The 19,825-nt window shown below is 40.8% G+C and overlaps 1 protein-coding gene across 1 annotated transcript; it reads left to right on the plus strand.

Moving 5' to 3' along the window:
* The first annotated feature begins 1,914 nt into the window (after nucleotides 1-1,914).
* Nucleotides 1,915-18,380, plus strand: LOC111224853 (caprin-2-like). Its single transcript, XM_022749537.1, has 21 exons — nucleotides 1,915-1,960; nucleotides 2,577-2,832; nucleotides 2,928-2,990; nucleotides 3,090-3,176; nucleotides 5,161-5,399; nucleotides 6,643-6,725; nucleotides 9,968-10,078; nucleotides 10,224-10,261; nucleotides 10,343-10,567; nucleotides 11,505-11,543; nucleotides 11,637-11,765; nucleotides 11,917-12,001; nucleotides 12,656-12,702; nucleotides 12,803-12,910; nucleotides 12,998-13,099; nucleotides 13,200-13,340; nucleotides 14,652-14,796; nucleotides 14,890-15,066; nucleotides 15,219-15,280; nucleotides 16,467-16,521; nucleotides 17,114-18,380. The coding sequence occupies exons 2-21, from the start codon at nucleotides 2,590-2,592 to the stop codon at nucleotides 17,686-17,688; spliced, it is 2,754 nt and encodes a 917-aa protein (XP_022605258.1). The 5' UTR covers nucleotides 1,915-1,960; nucleotides 2,577-2,589; the 3' UTR covers nucleotides 17,689-18,380.
* The last annotated feature ends 1,445 nt before the right edge of the window (nucleotides 18,381-19,825 follow it).

The following is a 19,825-nucleotide window of genomic DNA, read 5'->3' on the forward strand; positions in this document are numbered from 1 at the left end:
AAATATTACGTACATTATTCTGACACTGACCTCTGTGAATATTGAGAACTTTTGCTTTTGGAAATTTAAGAATATTTTATAGTTTTACTCACATATTGAATGCAGGACTTTTACTTGCCATGTTTACACTGTGGTATTAATACATACAGTACATTAGTAAGAGATCTGAGAGCTTCTTACACCTCTGGGCTTTAGTTTTTATGTTGTTAGAAGAAGAAACAGCATTAATATATTCTATTTTAATGTGTCCACAATCATTATGTCAAATATTAAATTGAAAATATAAAGTTTGTTTTATATTTCTATTCTATTTTAGAGAGAAATGTTGTGTTTTCACTGCTCTACATTTTCCTGACTGCAGTAGATACTGGCTCCTTCGTATATTTAGCAGGTTAGATTAGATTCAAATCATTTTAATCTGGGATTTAAATTTTATTTTCCAATAAAGATCTTAATTTGGAGGTTTTGTAGATTAAACTGTCAATCACTTAATAAAGTATATCAAACCATAACAAAATTGTGTTAATGTGATGTTAATGCATCAGTATAATGTAGCTGATAGTACTGTGTGACAAGGTCATTCTACATAATGATTGCTAGTCACTGTGATCTGTGTACTTGTGGCCATACTTATTCTAGTTGTCAGAGAAAAGGCCATTAAATCATTTTGGCCCGTCTGAAGTTGTCCTCCTGCAGGATGTTGTAGCAGTCCTCCTCCACCTGAGGGTGCTGCAGGACCAAACGTTCCAATGTACCAATGAGATAAAGCAGAGTACAAACAGATTATTATCTGTGTGTGCTTGCTTTGCATTCAAACCAACATCTGTGATGAGTCCAGATATTTCAGTAGATGTCTCTATCAAGCACACACCTGATCTCAGGGACCATATGTGGCCCAGCTGACATTTGGTGAGGGCAGGGTACACTCTGGACAGGTCGCCAGTCCATCACAACACTGACATATAGTGACAAACAACCACTTGCACTCACATTCATACCTATGGACACTTTTAGAGTCGGCAATTAACCTATTGTGCATGTTTTTGGACTGTGGGAGGAAGCCGGAGAAAACCCACGCAGGCACAGGGAGGTTGATTATTGACTCCTGACTTAAAGCTCCACAAATCATCATTTTTAATATTACAAATGAATAAATTACCATAGTGACAAAGGTGCCGCTCATAGTAACTGCCTCACAATTCTGCAGCTCCGTGGGACTTTTTAAAAAAAAATTTTATCTCCTTTCATTGTTTTGGTTTTAGGGCCTGTAAACTGCTAATCTCAGCTGAATCAGACTGTTGTCAGGAAAAAGTTCTTCTAATCCCCCATGTGTGCAACATACTCAGCACCAAACAACATACCTATGCCAGCTAATGAAGAGTTAGGAGCCCAATGGTGGAGGCCAAAACAGAGCTGAGATGATTGATTTGTCAGGTGATCACAAACAACATGGATATTAATGTTGCTTGTCAGTTAGTTGTTATTGTAAATAAATAAGTGTCTACAAACAAGTTCATCACCTCTCCATATAAAGATATAATATCTATTTTGATACCGGGTGGTCACAAATAAATAAACAAATATAAATAAAATCAACAAGGCAGCTTTAAATTAGTGATACAATAAAATAATTTTTAAAATCACTGTTCAGAAACACAAACGTTAAATCACTGCTGGACTGTGTGTGTGTGTGTGTGAGAGAGAGAGAGAGAGAGAGAGAGAGAGAGAGAGAGAGAGAGAGAGAGAGAGAGACAGGTGCCAGAACCGGATGTGGTGGCTTGTTGTCGCCCTCGACGGAGCTCGTGTGTGGACGGCAGGGTATATAAAGGTATGGGCTGACACCGGCGTGGCCTCTAAGAGCGAAACATCACGGTCAGAAGGGGTCGGTTTGTTTCGGGGTTTTCGGATGTCCAGCGGCTCTTCCTGAGAGGATTTAACGCGCACGAGCAAAATACAAAAGGTGGGTCAGCCGTTTTTTTTTTTTTTTTTGTCGGCGTGTCGTTTTAATAAATTGGTGACGTAGGTGGTGATTAAATTTCAAATTGTAGAATCGGGAGCGAAAGTTTGGACCGAGCCTCCCTGAACGAGCATCTGCCTTGAATTGGAATATTTGAAGCAAAGTTTGGTTTTAATCGACTGTACGAGACCAGGACTTGATTCAGCAGGATTCCTCCCGAGCCAGGCTGTGAATACTCTTATTGAACTTGGCTCTGCTTGTATCAGTCCCCACCCAGCCCTTAGGATGATACGAGTCGGTGAAAAGGATGCATGCACGCAGGGATATTTAATCCACAGCTACATATGCATAAAAAGATGCTCTTTTCCTTCGTGGTTTTGTGTTTGAGTTGATCTTTCTGCTTCTGCTGCTTTCGTGATTCATCCAGAGAGAGCACGCTGCTCAGTGGCCGGCATAAATGCAATGTCACGGGGTTGGCGGCTGCCCAAACTGGGTTGAGTCCACCTCCATCTCTATTCAAACGCTCAGCTTGGCATCAGCAGCATCTTTTCTCTGTTTGCATTGCGTGGCACAGAAACGGCGTGGCTCTCACAACTGAAATTTGTCTCTTTCCTTCTAGTGTGGAGCTCATCATGGTGCAGCTGTCTCCTTCCCCTACCCTGGATGTCACCCCCCCACTTGAGCGCTTGGAGGAGGGCAGGAAAAGGCAAGAGGACCCAGTTACAGCTGGCAGCCCGAAGGTGGGTTCGCCCACTGGGTTAAGTGCCCTGCAGCTCAGCCTGGAGGTGTCCACTGCCTACCATGGCTACGAAACCTACATAGAAGATGGCCTCATCTGCCTCAAACACAAAGTCCGCAACTTGGAGAAAAAGAAGGTGGGATGGGAGCAGGGTAGAGTGAATGATAGGTGTGATACCTGAACAGGTGGAGGCAGCCACCTGATGTTTTGTGACGTTTCTTGTGTCCACAGCTGAAACTCGAAGACTACAAGAAGAGGTTGAACCAGGGTGAAGCACTGAACAAGGATCAGATGGTAAGACCTGTAATGGAGACTAAGTTAGGACCTCAGAAATGTCATTCATATGTTCGGCTGTGCACTTAATGTTTCTGCCCATATTCCTTTGTTTTCCAGGCGGCTGTGGAGAAGTATGAAGAGGTGTTGCATAACCTGGAATTTGCCCGGGAGCTACACAAAACCCTGGATGGCTTGACAGAGACGGTAAAACTGGTTTGTGTGTCTGCTACAGTCAGTATCTGGGCTGTAATGTCAGTTAGCTGGGAGCTGTGTTGTTTTTCCATCCCAATACACATATCATTTAGCTTTAGCTTATAGCTAAAGCTCCAAGTATACCTGGAAGTGTCCCTTAAAGGAAACATTTCATGGCTCACACCTGCTTAATTCAACATATGCCATCAATTGTTTTTGTAAGACAGTGAGCAGTTTTATATTTTTGTATGCATTTTGACTTGTTGTTCTGTTATAGGACTTAATTAATTGACAGCTGTATTGATCAAGTGAATTGTGAGTAATGTTTGAATCTACTAAAGGGTCTGCTGTTCTCTCTTTGACATATGTGATGGTGAACTGTATTTTAAAGGTTTGAACTGCTGCTTGGACAAAAGTTGCCACATGAAAACTTGAGCTGTAGGATATGTAATGCGCATTTTTTTTTTTTTTTTTAAGAATATTCAGATGTATTTACAGAGCTAGTCCTGGTTCAGCCAAAGTGTCAGTCGTTGCATTCAGCTTCATGCGCTGACTTAACCTGATGCATGATGATTAGAAATTCTGTCCAACTTTCATCGGCGCTGCAGAACGTCACCATGTCACATGACATTTAAACCTCATGAGAGCAAGGTGACTGCAGTGTTTCTCCTCCAGCTGCACCGTGCCAAACCACCTTTGAGATGATATAACTTTGTACTGATTGGCTGGCCCAGAGGGGATGCAGTTTATTTGATCTCCTGCTTCTGACAACTAATTTTTTTTACATATGGTTACCAACACCATAGTTTTAATTTCCAGCAAAAAAGTTGTGAAACAGTTTATTTCAGAGTTTGTTACTGTTAACGAGCGACAAATAAATACGATTTTTGGACAAACTCTCCATAGAAGAGTCAGTCCTGCCCTGCGAGCGTTTGGCGGACTTTCCCTCCACAGACACCTCTCTATGCTGGCTGCCTGGCAGCTGACATGACTTAGCTTCTAACTTTGAGTGATCATTTTCCAGTACATACTCCTAAAATCAAATCTGTAAGCAAATTATCATATTTCCTAAAATGAGCTATTGCTTTTAAATTGACACTTATGTTCTTTCAATTAATAATTAGACAAAATATTGATGACTATAAAAACCTGTAGAGACTTAATTTGATTGATGCTCCAACATCCAACAGTTGATAGCTTTAAAAATACTGCAGTGAGAAGTTAGTCTGAAACACATTGGTCTATACCCTGATAGTTCAGTGCCATGCAGTTCAATTCAGTTGTGAAATCCAGCTTTTTTTCAACTGAGGCTTTTATCAAAGGTCAAGTCCTGCCTGTCTTTTAATGATTTTGAAAGAGTCATCCATGCTTTTATTTTGTCCCACCTTGACTACTGTAATGCTCTTTATGTTGGTGTTAACCAGAACTCCCTCTCACGACTACAGTTGGTCCAAAATGCAGCAGCTCGTCTTTTAACAGGAACAGGCAAGCAAGAGCACATTTCCCCCGTGCTGGCCTCCCTTCAGTGGCTCCCTGTACGTTTTAGGATTGATTTTAATATTTTAACTTTCGTTTATAAATCATTACATGAGCTTGCTCCATTTTACCTGTCGGATCTTTTAGTGGCACATGTACCTCTACGCACTCTCAGGTCTGCTGACAGGTCGCTTTTAGTTGTGCCCAGATCCAGACTAAAGCTCAGGGGAGACCGGGCTTTTTCAGTTGCAGCTCCCAAACTCTGGAACGAGCTGCTTCTACATGTCAGACTGTCCCCCTCACTGCCTGTTTTTAAATCAGGTCTTAAAACACATTTTTATTTTTTGGCCTTTGAATCACTATGAGAGTTTTCATTTCTGTCTGTTTTTACCAGTTTGTGTTCTTGCTATGTTGTTTTTATGTTATTGATTGTACAACACTTTGGTCAACAGCTGTTGTTATAAATGTGCTTTATAAATAAATTTGATTTGAATTTGATGTTTTCATCCTGCTCCTGCAGCTGCTGAGAGCCCAGAAGAAGGCGGTGAAAAAGGAGCAGGTGGCGAAGGTGGAGGTGGAGAGGAGGCGTCTGAGCACAGTGCTCCAGGTTCAGCATCTCCTTCACAGCCTGCAGCAGGAGCATGTTAGGAGAGACCTGCTGGCTGGACACAACCAGGCACCCCACATTCCAGCCAAACAGCTGCACAGCCTGAGTCAGCTCGCCACCCTGCTGGGAGTCAAGAGGGATAACCGACTGAGGTGGGTGCTGTCACGGCGTAGAGATCCTCTAGTGATGGGATCAGACCGGCCATCTGATTTGAGTACTCGGTAGTAATTACTATATTATTACATGAGTAGTTAGTAGTTATTAATACATTATTACATGAGTACTAAGTAGTTATTACTACATCATTACATGAGTCAGTCATGGATCGGACCACACCCATCTTTCAACGCTGTCTTCATTTTGATCTCAACTTGACACTTGTAAAGTTTCATGGATGCATCTGGCAGAGTTGTGATGTCATCACGTTGATAAATCTGTTGACTGATAGACTCAAAGCAGACAGATGAAAGCCACCTCACTGTGGCCCCTGCACTGAGAAAAGATTACTGTATTTCATTATTAAAAGATCAAATGAGACTTTACTGGAAGGATATTGTTTGTGTGTATATTTTAGATACAAGAAATAGTCCATCAAACTATGTATTCAACCAATCACATTTACAGATAAAAACAATATTTATATTCCAGGCTTTGTGGGGTCCCCTACCATGTTGGTCCCCTGATATCTTAGTGCCACTGTTGATCTTGTGTGCTTCAGCAACAGGACAGGGCTCCGATTCCACTACTGTCCTTCAGCCTCCTGTATACACTGGAAGTTGGGATGTGTTGCATTGCGCAGATTGACATCTGCTGCTTGTGAACACCTTTACCTGCATTTCATCAAATACATGGCCAGTTTTATCATCTCCACAGGATCTCCAACACTGGAATTTCAGTGCATTCCCAACAGTAAATAACTAAGCAACATTTGTTCTGCACTGATATCTCATTACTGTTGGATCTCTGCTAACATTAACTCTGTCTGGACACCAAACTGTCAGCAGAGAGGATCATTTTATTTTTGCCAATTTGCATTTCTACATTTCAAACAAACTGTATTATTTGCCCTATCTTAACTAACCAATATGAATGAAGTACTGTCAAATACAACAGATAACAAATAAAAGGGTTCAGTGCTTATTTAAGCATAGCTGTGTGTGACAAAGCAAAAACAAACATCACAGTGCCACATCAAGCTAACATCCTAAAATAGCATTGTGGACGTATATGAAAAAATGAAAGCAGAGTAACACTGCATGCAGTTAACACTTAAGTTGCACTGGAGCTGTGTAGACAAATGATAGTTGAACTAAAAACCATCATCTAACACAGGTTCACTGGTATAAAGAGTCTCCACATCTGAGTGACACTCCTTGTTCCTTTTCACTGTTGTAGTTTAACGGAGCAGATGGAGCAAGCAGCTCTGGTCTACCTGGACCTGCTAGAGGGGAAAGATAAACCAGTGGCTGGATCCACATGTAAGTATGTCTAATGTTTTCAGTATATAATGATCCTGTTAATCGTCATCTTGAGGTAGTTGACTGGTTATCGTTGGAGATAAAAGCATGAGAGGTCAAAACTTTGTTAGACTAACACATTTCAGCTTTTGTAGCTTTCATCAGGGTCTTTTCCCTTCTCCATGCACCTTCTGGAAGTAGATGACATTGTAATAGAGTTTATAGTATTACACCATTAGTGATTGCTGATGTGGCACAGTCACTTATAAAGATTTTTCCTGCACCTGAGCAGTTAATGGAAGATAGAAACCTGGCAAAGCCTTTGACAATTTGAAGTTATATTACTGTACCAGGTTTTTAACATTTGAATTGTCATTTCACCATTTTGTCTGTAAATGACACGTCTCCATCTTAATGCTGTAATGAAATGCCTAAATGGTGGTCCCATGCATATATTCGATCTGTATGGATTAAACAAACAAGATGTTTAAGGGATAAAACCCACCAGGTTGTTGGATGACGTGGGGGCTAAGATCCTGCTTATACCATGGTTTCATGCCAACAGCTATCAGCTGTTAATTTACAAATACAACTATGTTGATCTCACTTTCCTGTTTTAAACACTATGAAATATAGACTTCCAGATCCCTGCAAATATGATGCATATTTAATAATTTCTCCTTTTTCCATTGTTGTTGGTGGTTGCACAAATAACCATAGCATACAGCAAACACCTTTGTCATTGGTGTCCAGTTTAACTGCCCTAGGGCTCCCACTAACGGCTATTTTTCTATCGACTATCATTGTTTAGTCGACTATTATTGATTATTAATCTAAATGATTAATTTTCCTCCAGGAAATCTAAATGACCTACTGGCATTGGTCGATGAGGCCAGATTCAGGCCTAAACATTTTCTCAAACACTTGTTCGGTGTAATTTCTATGGCAGCAACAGATGACCTCATGATTTTCAGAGTATTTCAGTATCAGCTACAAGGACCAAAGATATTAAAAAGCTCTGTCTAATAATGAACAGACAAGACTTACACATGAAGTAAACCTTCACATGTTTTTGACTGATCTACTGTGCGCCATAGAAAAAGATATAAAAAGGAAAATTTTCAGAACTAAATTAGAATTGATTGGGCTGGTTTGTCCCAGCAAGTTGCTGATAGATAATCAATTAGACTTACATACCGACAGCTTTCCTTTTAGCTTTTCCTAACAATTCACTTTCAGCTTAATCAGCACAATGCTGTTGTGTAAAGATACTGGGTGACAGAGGACAAAATAGGTGAAAATATCTCTTTTCTGTTTGTTTTTTGTTGAACAGGTGGTTTGATAAATTTCTTATTGGCCTTTTACATTTTATTGTACTCACATTAAAGTCATCAACTTGAGTAATCTTCAGTTATAACTTTAGTTATTGGTTTAGGGTTATCTGACTGAAAATGTTTTAAATCTTATAAATCAAATTTATAATCATGGGAAATGGGCCCTATTAAACAGTGTATTTGTCAGTCTCCTCATGTTATTCTGAGCTGCAGTGATGAAGAGTAAAAGCATTGACACTGTCAGCGATCATGTTGGATTAAAGAATCTGTTCAATTAAAATGAAGCTATAATTGTTATAACGTAGTTATTTAGTGTGATGAACTCTCCTCTGTTTGTTAGCTCTGTTTTAAAACCAGAGTGGACACATGCAAGGTCTGGAACAGCAAAACGATTCCACTGATTTATAAAAATGTCTTATGCTTGTCTGAAGTTAACCTGGGCCAGAGCAGGTTAGGAGTTCAGCATAAGTCACCATGGTGATTTAACCCTGTAACAAGTGAACCACCGTTGTAGGACTGAAACCCCAAAGTTAAACCTGAAGTTACCTTATAAATCTCAAATCCTGCTTTGTAGTTCTGACTAGTGTTGTTTTTGGCGGCCTGTTTTAATTTTAGTTTTAGTCTAGTCTTTGTGTCAAGCTGTCATTTTGGTTTTTATTAGTTTTAGTCACGTTCATACTCTTTTTAGTCTAGTCAAGTTTTAGTCGACTAAAAGTCTGAGCATTTTAGTCTTATTTTAGTCAGAATCATCCATGACTATTTTAGTCTAGTTTTAGTTGACGAAAACTGATGACATTTTAGTCTAGTTTTAGTCAATGAAAATTTTATTTTAGTCTCTTTCTAGTAATGCAATTCTATTTAACCCAGTATAGTATAAGTACCTAGTAGTATGGACAAAACCAAAATTTTCTTTTAGCCAAACCCATTTCACAGTTCAAACAAGGTTATCTTATTATTATATTATTGTTACCTTATAGACTCAAGAATACATCCATTCCAGACACACAAGACGCTCTGATTTGAATTTAAAACATATTTATTTTACCAACCAAACATGTTTTCCTGTGATTTTTGTGGTCGTATTTCTCCCCATCTTTTTCCACAACACATTCTGGGTTTTTTTCCACCTCTATGTAATGAAAGTGTGTCCAAATGTCATTTCGTCTTTTTCTTCCAAAGAAGAACCCCGACTGGCTGGCGGCCATCGGTCCTTTTCTCTGTCGCGTTATGATTCTGAAATTGTCGTTCACATGCGTAGGCGCAGTGGCGACCTGATGATGTGAGACACAGGAAACAGAAATACTGCAAAATAATAACTCGACTAAACAAGTCGAAATGACGTTATAACATTTCGTCTCGTCTCGTTTTAGTCAATGAAAATGAAGAGACATTTTAGCAGAGTTTTTATTTTGTAAACCAAATTTAGTCTCGTTTTTATTCGTCAACAATATTGCATTATATATTTAATTATAGTTATCGTCACATGACCAGCATTTACGTTGCGTCTCGTCTCGTTTTCGTCACGTGATAAAGGTTCGTTGAAGATATTTAGTCATAATTTTCGTTGACGAAAGCAACACTAGTTGTGACCTCTCGGCTGTGTGTGTGTGTGTGTGTGTGTGTGTGTGTGTGTGTGTGTGTGTGTGTGTGTGTGTGTGTGTGTTAAAATCAGCTTCTGGTTCTAGCTTCATATTTCATGTGGTGTCAGTCCTTAAATTGTTCAGGAAGAAAAAATTTGCATTTCCCAAAATGTTGAACTTTTTCACAGGTACAGCAGGTAGTTGACTTTCTGTGAAATGATTTGTGTGAACCTCATTTATTTCTTTGAAAATCTGAAATCCAGTCAAATTGTGATGAATTCAAGTTAATTCAGTTGTCTGAAGAACAGAGCTTTTTGATTGGCTCTCTATGTAACTTTGTCCTTTTCAGTTAAGTCGTTGAAAGAGGAGCTCACCAGGCTGATGAATTCCAGGTATTTCAGTTGTCTTCCACCTCCACCCACCAAGACTCCAGAGGTGTTACTGAGCTCCACCAGCCACAGTAAGATCATGTTACACTAACGACCTGTGGGTGGTAATGGTGCCAGACCTTAGGGTTAGGCATAAAAAACAGCCTTCAGTTTCATTTACTACAGTGACCCTTTGTCCAGTCTGAATTACAGACTCGTATTTCTTTCTTATGTCAGGCATATCAAAGTCGAAAACAAATGAAGCTTCTAAGGAGGTAAGACCAAGGAATAGTGTTAGTTTTGTGTGACTGTGAGCATTTTCAGGATCCACTCATGCTCTGTGGGTGATATGGCAGTTTTTCAACAGACTGTACCTGACTGACATGGAGACTCCTCCCACTCAGAACTGGAAGGAGGACTTCCAGGGCATGAGGGAGAGGGAGCCTCCTGACTGCTGGGACATGGAGTTCCCAGATGGACCCACCTCACCCCATGCTGCAGTCCACAAACCATGGAGAGGAGCGGCCACTTTCATCCCCAAAGTCCCAGCCTGCACCAAGAATCAGTCTGACTGCAAACAGGTGAGGTCTCATCAAAGTCTTTGTTCAGTACTTGTAAATGCTACTTATTGAGGAGAGTGAGGACATTACAGCCGGTACTCACTTTGACACACCCTCTAAAGGCTGTCTAAAGTTTTGGTTTTTCCACCTTCAAAAAAAAATCTGGAGTAGTAGAGATTTGAAAAGTTGTTGTTTCTCACTTTTCAAAGAGGCATGAACCAACAAAGGTTTCAGGTTTTTATTCCACTTAAAAGCTGACATAATTTTTTAGTTTGACAGGGGTTCGACAGCATCCTGTTGTTTTGTAAAAAAATTAGTGTTCATAATTGAATTCCATCTAACTGATAGGGTTGGGGTTAGATTTAGAAATTGTAGGGTAAGGGTTAGGATAATTTTAGGTCAGGATGAGGTTAAGGTAAGGGTTCGGGTTAGGCATTCAGTCGTGATGGTTAGGGTAAGGGGCTAAGGAATGCAATATGTCAATGAGTGTCCTCACAACGATAGATAGGTGTGTGTGTGGAATGATTTTGGTGACTCCTAGTGGTAGCAGGCAGGTAGGCACTTGCAGGTACATACAGCCATAAAAGTCTTAACATCAGTAATCTTATAAGGTCAGAAGAAGTAACAATTCTATATTACTATTAACACGGCTATGCTGTCAAAGCATGAGGTAAAACATTTAGAGAGAGAGATCACTGAAATAAATGAAGTATCTCAATCTTCATCTCTTATGTACAAAGAAAAACCTTTTCAATAAAGTGTGAAAACGAAGCCACTTATACGTGTGAACGAGCCATTTATAATTTATTAATGATATTCTCCTAAGACCTTTTCCCTTCAGGTGAAACCAGGACAGAGGAGGTTATGTCAGCTGATGTGTGTTGTAAGGCCATTATACAAGCTGTTATTGTTCATCAGTAGTCTCAATAAAATAATTAATACAGGATTTTCTACCCAGAGAAAAGAGAGGAAAGCCAGAGGAGAGCAAAATGTCAAGGTGAGTACTGAACGGCTGGTTTTAAAAAGTACACACATCTCGATCAAAGTACACAAAGTATCTACACATTCATCCTCCTGTGGCTCTTGACAGGCAGTACACATGGACATGCCTGTGGAGATTTTCAACTCTCTGTCCACCTTACCCAAAGACCCGGTCCTGAGGAGGCAGCACCTGGAGGACCTAATGACAAAGATCCACGGCTCCTTCACTTTCATGCAGGTGGAATTTGGCTGTTTGCAAACCAAAGCACATCTGATGTAGTAGTTTTTTTTTTCTTCAGCACCCGGTCCAGGATTAGAGTGTGGTGTTAAGTATTCTGTCTGCTGTGCTGTAGTGACTAAAGATTTTAAAATGACCCTGTCCTGTTCAGGACTCTCTTCTTGATGGTGACAACTCCCCCACTAAAGGCCACCCTGGACTGAAGAGACGGCCTTCTGGATCTCCCTCTCCTCTTGGTAATGTGGAAGTCAACAAGCAAAACAAAACAATCCCAACTCAAGGTCCACTTCCTAGCTTTTTCTGTAGCTTTAACTCGTGTCACATGGTCTTCCTCAGTGAATATAGTTTACTTGTGTAAATGGTGAATATTATTCTCCTTGACAACTGATGAAGTAACAACAAGGTGGCTGGGATTGTTTTGTCAAATATTTTAGGCTCAGAAATGAATTTTGATGTTCAAGATCATGAACCTGGAAGTATACAAAATATTAAAAATCAACTTTGCTAATGTTTTGAGGAAGGATATGTGCTGACTCCTATTGCCAGCATCAGAAATGAAGAGGCTAAAATATTTTGGCTTGTTTAACATCTCATCTCCCCTTGTCTTGATTTATGACTGGATTATGCTGGCTGCCTGTGGAGTTCACATGAAGATTTTTTTTTTTTTTTTTTTTTTTTTTTTTTTTTTTTAAGTAATTTATAAAACCATCCATGATTATTAGTTATGATCTTTATTCTCCACTAAGGCCCCTCAGGTCAAGTTGCACATTCAGCAATTTTTTATCATTTAGACTTTCTCAAACTGTGATGATGTTTTTAATGTTTATTTTACAGTCTTTATCGTTGGGCATTTAGTTTGTTCTAAGGTTTTGATGTCATTTTTTTTTCAGCTCAGACTGACTTGAGCCCAGTCGATGTCCTGCCCAAAGTGATGCATGTAAGCATTTTTTTTTTTTTTCTATCTGTGATGAGTCATTGAGACTTGATTGGAAATGACTTGGGCTTGTCATCACTATATTCCTCATCCCTCCACTCAGTCCACCCCGCTCCCTATCAGACTGATGGAGCGTAAAGCCAGTCTGCCCAGTAGGGACCAGTGCCTGGAGACCTGTGACCTGGAGCTTTCCTCAAAGGACCTACCTCATGTAAGATGCAGCACAATGACTGAGATGCAACATATTATTTTAATCCCACAGCTTCAAGTGGCTGTTTAAATTGTTTCCACTATGCAGGAGCCACTTCAGTTGGCTGAAGGAAAGGAGTTTCCCTCACCACCCCTGTACCACAGGGAGGCGACCATCTCTGTGAGCGTGGAGGAGAAGAGCCGTCCTCGTGTAAACGGGCGTTCTTCAACATGTTAACACAGCACATTATCTTCAGTCAGATGTTGATTTGCTTTTTGACAACACCTTGAACTTTCTCTGCACTCCACAGACGCCGGTAACTGAGTCAGGGAAACAGTCTCCATGTAATGGGGTGGGATCTTGCACCTCTACCCCTCCCCAGGGACAGACGTTCGCTACCCCTCCCACCAGGAGAGCTCTCACTTCTGCACAGTTTCAGAACATCCAATCAGTAAGTCTCATAAACCTATGCCTCATTCTACAGCAGTCTGTCACTGATCAGTTCCCCTCACTGAGGCCCCAGTTGTACCTTAATCATAAGATCTGGAAATGATTTGACATCCATTTCATCCTTTGCCTTCATACCTGGTATAAAGCATTCATTTTATCTCCATTTTACTCACACAGCGGTTGGATCTCAATATTTAAATTAGGTAGGTCAATCAACAGCCCAGATCAAGGGAAAGAATGTGGGACTCTCTCTGTATGTTAATGAGATAAACAGCCATAAACAAAAGTCTTCTTTTCAGGAACTTTTTCATCTGCCCTAAAGATTTATCTAATGTATGAAGGTAGTTGGAGCCAGTGGAGAAGCTTGCTAGCGATTGTGCTAGCCTGGCAAACCCTCTTGGTCAAGGGACCCTTGTGTTGCACATCATAAGCTTTTCCTGGGGAGTCCCTGAAGCAGTGCCGCTGTACATCCATATTAATAAAATGAGATTTGTAAACATCTTTTTTTCATCCCTCCATCCATACTAAAACAGTTTTTTGATGCTGATTTTGTCAGATGATGTTGCAATTATAAAATGAGAAGAGATTCACCTGTTTTCATGTTCAGGTATTCACAAACACTAATGTGGACACAAATGGTTTTCACATTAAAAACAGGTTTTTATCATTTAGACGTCTTAAAATGTCAATCTAGTTGCATTTGTAACAGCTTGAGATATTCTAACATGTTACCACACTATGCAGATTACATTTACTGGACTGACTCTTGGTTCGTTAATCTGTTTCTGCTTTATCAGAAACCGTTTGCATGTTAATCTGTTAAGACCACCTGCTATAAAATGGGTCTTGTGGTGCAACTTGCTGGTCTGCTGTTTGGTTGGATTGTGAACAGTTTGCTTCTCAATAACATTTTGTGAGATTGCAGACTCGGGTCCAGGGATGAATGCACTCCAGAACACATGAACCCTTCTTGTCATTTCAATCCACATGTGATTCAGATTGATGCTTTTACACTTATCTCTTTTGATACTTTATAGCTATCTGATCTGCCCAAGACACATGGAGTGTGGCTTGTGCCACATTTGTTGGTGTCATGCAAATGCTGTCGGTCATCTAAGGAAAATGTTAAATGGTCTTTGTATTGTCTGTGCAGATGTCCTTAACCCAACAGAACTAATCAATGTAAACACAGAAGCATAATTAAATAACACATGCTCAATGAAGACACATTCTGTAACATTAAGATCTAGATGTGAATTGGGCCATGCAGTTTCTTAATACTAATTTGATGTCCATTGTCTTTTCACCATAGGTCTTCAAGGTGAATACGTCCTTACCCCAGAATGGGGAACTGAGCTACAAACCAGACTCCCCAGTTTTCTCTGAGCCCAGGTACAGTACTGCCAGTACTCAAACACCACCTGAGTTTGCTCCCTCAGAAGACGAACCACAACCTGGTATGTTGGACAAATTTTTGTATTCCTAAACTCTCAACCCTGGTGGGCTGAATGGTCAGCAGAGACCCATTTTGTGCTGAATCATCTCTCTAGTGTACCAGTCGGATTATACAGTGGGAAATGGTGGGCAGATCTTCCTTTCCCCTGGCCAGTCAGGTGGAAGCACGAGTCGACCCAGCCAGTCGTACTACACCAAAGGATCTGTGAGAGGTATGGCACGAGGCGGCAAGGGACTGGCACAAACCTTTCGCTCTTCTGGTTGGCATCGAGGTATCTACCCTCAGCTTTCCTGTTTCTTTTGGGTTTTCACCACTCCTGTGTTTCCCTTGTCTTTAACAGACATCTGTTCAGGATCAGTACCTTGGGCTGAAATGAATGTTGTTGAGGTTGGTCTGAGGCTTAATGCTGATTCTGTTCCTCAGGAGGACCCTATATCCCCCAGACTCATCTCAGGGACTGTGGCCCTCTACTCTATGCTGCTAGAGTAAGCAAAACCCTTTTTGTTTTTTTTTTCCAGAGGGTTTGGACTATGTTTCAGTTCAGTAAACCAGTGGGACAATTTCTAGAGTGTCTGTGGCTGTATTGAGAACATGTTCCAAGATGGCAACTTTAAAAGTTGCTCACTGGGTGGACCATAGAGCTTGAGCATTAAAGTCCTTCTCTTGAGGAGGAGGGGACTGTGATCTGTTTGCACTTGTCCTCATTCCCTTTGTGTACAAATTACATTACAACACCTACATATTAAACCATCCAGTTGTTTTACAGTATTCTTTATTGTTTATCTTTTTATATATCTTGTAGTTTTTTAATTATGTTAAGTTATTCACTCACCATTCCCCAGATGTTTTTGAATCGACATCTTCAGTGGTTCATATTTTTTAAATCAGGACTGTTTGAAACAACCTGACTCTAAGAATAAGCTGGTTGATACAATTAGTTCATCTGCTGAACAGAGTTAGTAATAGGTCTGAACAATGAACTAAAAATATCTAAACCAATATGTACAACTTCATCCTCATGTCGGTTAATTCAGTTCATACTTTCCTCAACGTTGTCTACATCAACTGTCCCCTTAAAAAAAAAAAAATACTACCTCGTGTTCTGTCACTCCACCCCGTCCTACTAATGTTAGTCCACGCACAACATGTGCCCAAAGGTCATGCCACCAGTTGTCAAACTGTCTCTTGTAAACATCCACCACATGCACTTTTCTTGTGCAATTAGAGATTTTAAGTGACATTTATGGTACTCACTTTTAGTTTTAAGCCAAGTAAACAATTGAGATGATCTGAGATGATCTGGCTTGTTTACCTATTTGTCTGTTTTGACTGACTGGACATCATTGTAACAATGTTGCCTTTATCCTAAACCTCAGCAGTTACATAACTGTAATTAGGTGGCTAAAACTATGAAAATGAAGCCCCAGTTGTACATAAACTTTGTTTTGACCTTTATGGATAATTCTGTTTGACCCCAGAGAAGCTATGCCCACTAGTAAAATCATAGTGTATCATGTAGCTTAGCATGCTAGTAAAAACCAAAAACAAAACAGGTCATGTAGCAAAAAAACATGAGCATAAGCACACCCTGTGTGATGTTCCTGCTTTATCTGCACATTACAGTTCCTCTGGTGTTTTTTTTTTTTTTTTTTTTTTTTTTTTTTTTTTCAGGACTCTGGATACCAACACAGCTACAGACGTGGAGGAGGAAGACATAACTCCAGTGGTAAGAACACCAGTTCTAACTATCAGTAATCTATCCCTCTGGGAAGAACCTCTGCAGTTAGATTCTTTTCTACAGGATGGTGGCTGGATGGGATTTTGCTGCTTACTTGTGTGGTTGTTTGATTCTGCTCATGGATTTGTATGGGGGCAAAGTAATTGGTAAAATTTCAAGTCTGCTGCACCACAGCATCTGTCTAATTTCAGTACCCACCCCCTGTCATCTGGGAGATTTCCTCTCTACTGAGAATGGGCTGGTGGTTGGTGTATCATCAAAAAAATCTCATGTCTCCAATGGACAAGGTTGCATGATTGAAGCACTTTTAACATTTACATGGACATGGAAACTGAGGGAAATAGGGTGACAACACTTGGGGAGGTGGAAATCTAGTAGGGATGAACTGTCGAATGAAGTGTCGGTATGTAACATTTTACTGTACTGGTGTTTATCATAAAGAACAGCATTTAAGAAAGTACATGAAATCTAATGAACCAGTGTCAGCTTCAACTGGACAAACACAGGTTTCAAAACCACTGTAACCCCATAGTTATCACTGCACCCTGTACCCCACAATTGTTTTGTCTTGACTCTCCAGCAGGCTGGAGTGATTCTTCCCAGGTGAGTAGCCCAGACCGGGAGGGAGCCTTCACGATTGTGGACTCGGGGCATGGCGACTCGCTGTCAGTCTCCACCGTGGAGGTCCCGCTCACCCCCCACGGCCACCACCACACTGCTCTGCTTCCTATGCAAGTCTACCCACTCTCCCAGCCTCTGCGAGTGGCCTTCACTGCCTCTCGCACTGCCAACTTCGCCCCGGGTAATCTGGACCAGCCCATAGTGTTCGACCAGCTGCACAGCAACCTGGGGGAGATGTACGATACCCATATCGGCCGCTTCACCTGCCCTGTCAATGGAACCTATGTCTTCATCTTCCACATCCTGAAGCTCGCCATCAATGTGCCGCTTTACATCAATCTCATGCGCAACGAGGATGTGATGGTATCGGCATACGCCAACGACGGAGCCCCAGATCATGAGACAGCCAGCAACCACGCCATCCTGCCTCTCTTCCAGGGTGACCAGGTTTGGCTCCGGTTGCATCGTGGCGCCATCTATGGCAGCACCTGGAAGTACAGCACCTTCTCAGGCTTCCTGCTGTACCAGGATTGAACTGCTGTCGGCCAAATGGCCCTGTTTGCCCGAAAGTGTGGACTGTTTGCTTTGCACTGAATGGTGATTAAAATGACATTTCAGTGTTATGGTCAGGCTGCATGCAAGTGTCCTTTTCACCATAAAGCTCATTCATAACATATGGTATGCTTTTGGCCATGATCTGTATTCACAGCCATCATCTTTATTTGAAATGGGAATTGTGATTACGTGACATCTACCAAATATACCTGATTCCCCATCAACGTGTAGGTGACGATGGTGGTGCTCAGTGTGACTGACACTAGTATAGCTGGGCCTTGATCACATTATCTTGCTGTAAATCATCCTGTAGTACATCAGCTGTTCAGCCCACAGGTCACTGATTTCAGTGAGAACTTTGATGCATTGTTTTGAATTTGTGCCTTTTGTTTTCTGAATGGCTTCTGATGTCTGACCAGATGTTAAACGGCTAATGAACTGAATGAATGGCTGACTCAATGGATGAAGTATAACTGACTATCAGCACTTTGCTTGATGCCGGGCTCCTATGCACTCCGTCTCATTTTGCTGTATGTGGATGTGAATCTGAGGAGGAAAGATTGTTCTTGGTGGTGGGTGTGGTCTCAAACACTTGAGGCTAAATTGTTGCACTAACAGACTACTGTGGAGACATGGAAGTGGTGCCTTGATGTGCCTAATGTAAAATAAAAGATGAGCAGTTAAGTTTGCGTGCTTCATCTTTATTTGTCCTGCTTTTTACAGTGACACACAAAACTAATGCAAGATGGGTTTTATTTACATTGACATGAATCTTTTTCTTCCAACTGTGTCTACAGCAGTGATGACTACTCCAATTTAACAGGAAAAAGCTTCTGATAAATCACAGTGATCACCTGATCTGGGATTTAGCCTAGCTTCTGAACCCAACCTGAACTGCACTTTGCAAAAAAGACTCCTAATAATGCTCTTGGAGCTTTTACCAGCAGTTCCCATTCACAATAAACAGACATGGGCCCACAGCTGTGCTAGCAGCTGTGTCAGGCTGTACTTGACCATATGGTTTCTTTGAGCTAAATGCTGATGTTGGTAGTTTGGTTTGAATTATAAGTTGAGATAAAATAGAGATATTGTCCTTTATTCTTGTCAACATGGTGCCTAGACTGGGGAACAGTCTTTCTGACAGCACAGACGTTGCAGGCACAGATATGTATGCCGTTGCTAATTTTGCAAGTCGGATATTTGTTTCATTGGTTTTCCACCAGTCCAAGGGATTGCTGTGGAGAGGTGGGCACTTGTCCTGGCAGTAATGATTTAGTTCAGTAGTTCTACGTTTCAGTGTTGCAATACTATATGGTCCATTCCATTACTGGGCGCCAGTAAAATAAAACTGGGAAATTACTTTTTTTTTTTTTTTTTTGATAGTCACATAAACTATTCATTTTTTCTTCAAATTTAATGACTATTTGAATATTCAAAAATCATGACCCATCCCTAACTAAGACAGCGAACCTGCCCATTACTGTCGATTGGTGGTAGTGTTGAACTGTTCGTCAACTGATGCGTGTAGAGTGCCATTTTGTGAATTTTATCACAAAAACCCCTTAAGGAAGGAGTCTAGCTCTGCCCCTTTGGTACACATATTCATGTACCCTACGGGATGAACTGTAATCAGATCTGTTGTGGTAAATTCTCACTAAAATATACTATGCGTTATAAACATACTGAATGATAAACTCCAATGAAATAGCTATTTTCACGACTGAGGTTAGATTTGTCTGTTAACCAGCCTTTACTGAAGTAGGATTGTTATAGAATGGAACCTAGAGGAAATAAAGTTTATAAAAAAAAAAATTTAAAAAAAATTCTTCTGAAGGGCCCTGGGAGAAATGGTGTTGGAGTAGCAGCCATAGCGAGGCCCAGGTTGAGGATAGATAGGAGCCTTAGTTGAGAATAGATAGGAGAGTTTGAGGATAGATATGAGACCTAGGTTGGGGATAAATTGGGGGGTTCTGGACACCTGGCACCACTACTATACCCTGGCATGCCTGGTTTGGGGAAATTCCATGCAGGGCTGGACACCATTGTTCCCATGCGAGGATAGGTTCACTTAAGAAAATAGGTAGAGAACCTAAGAAGGAACTACTGTATATATAAT

This window comes from Seriola dumerili, unplaced genomic scaffold, assembly GCF_002260705.1.
Source record: "Seriola dumerili isolate Sdu_G_001 unplaced genomic scaffold, Sdu_1.0 BDQW01000138.1, whole genome shotgun sequence".
Lineage (NCBI taxonomy): Eukaryota > Metazoa > Chordata > Actinopteri > Carangiformes > Carangidae > Seriola > Seriola dumerili.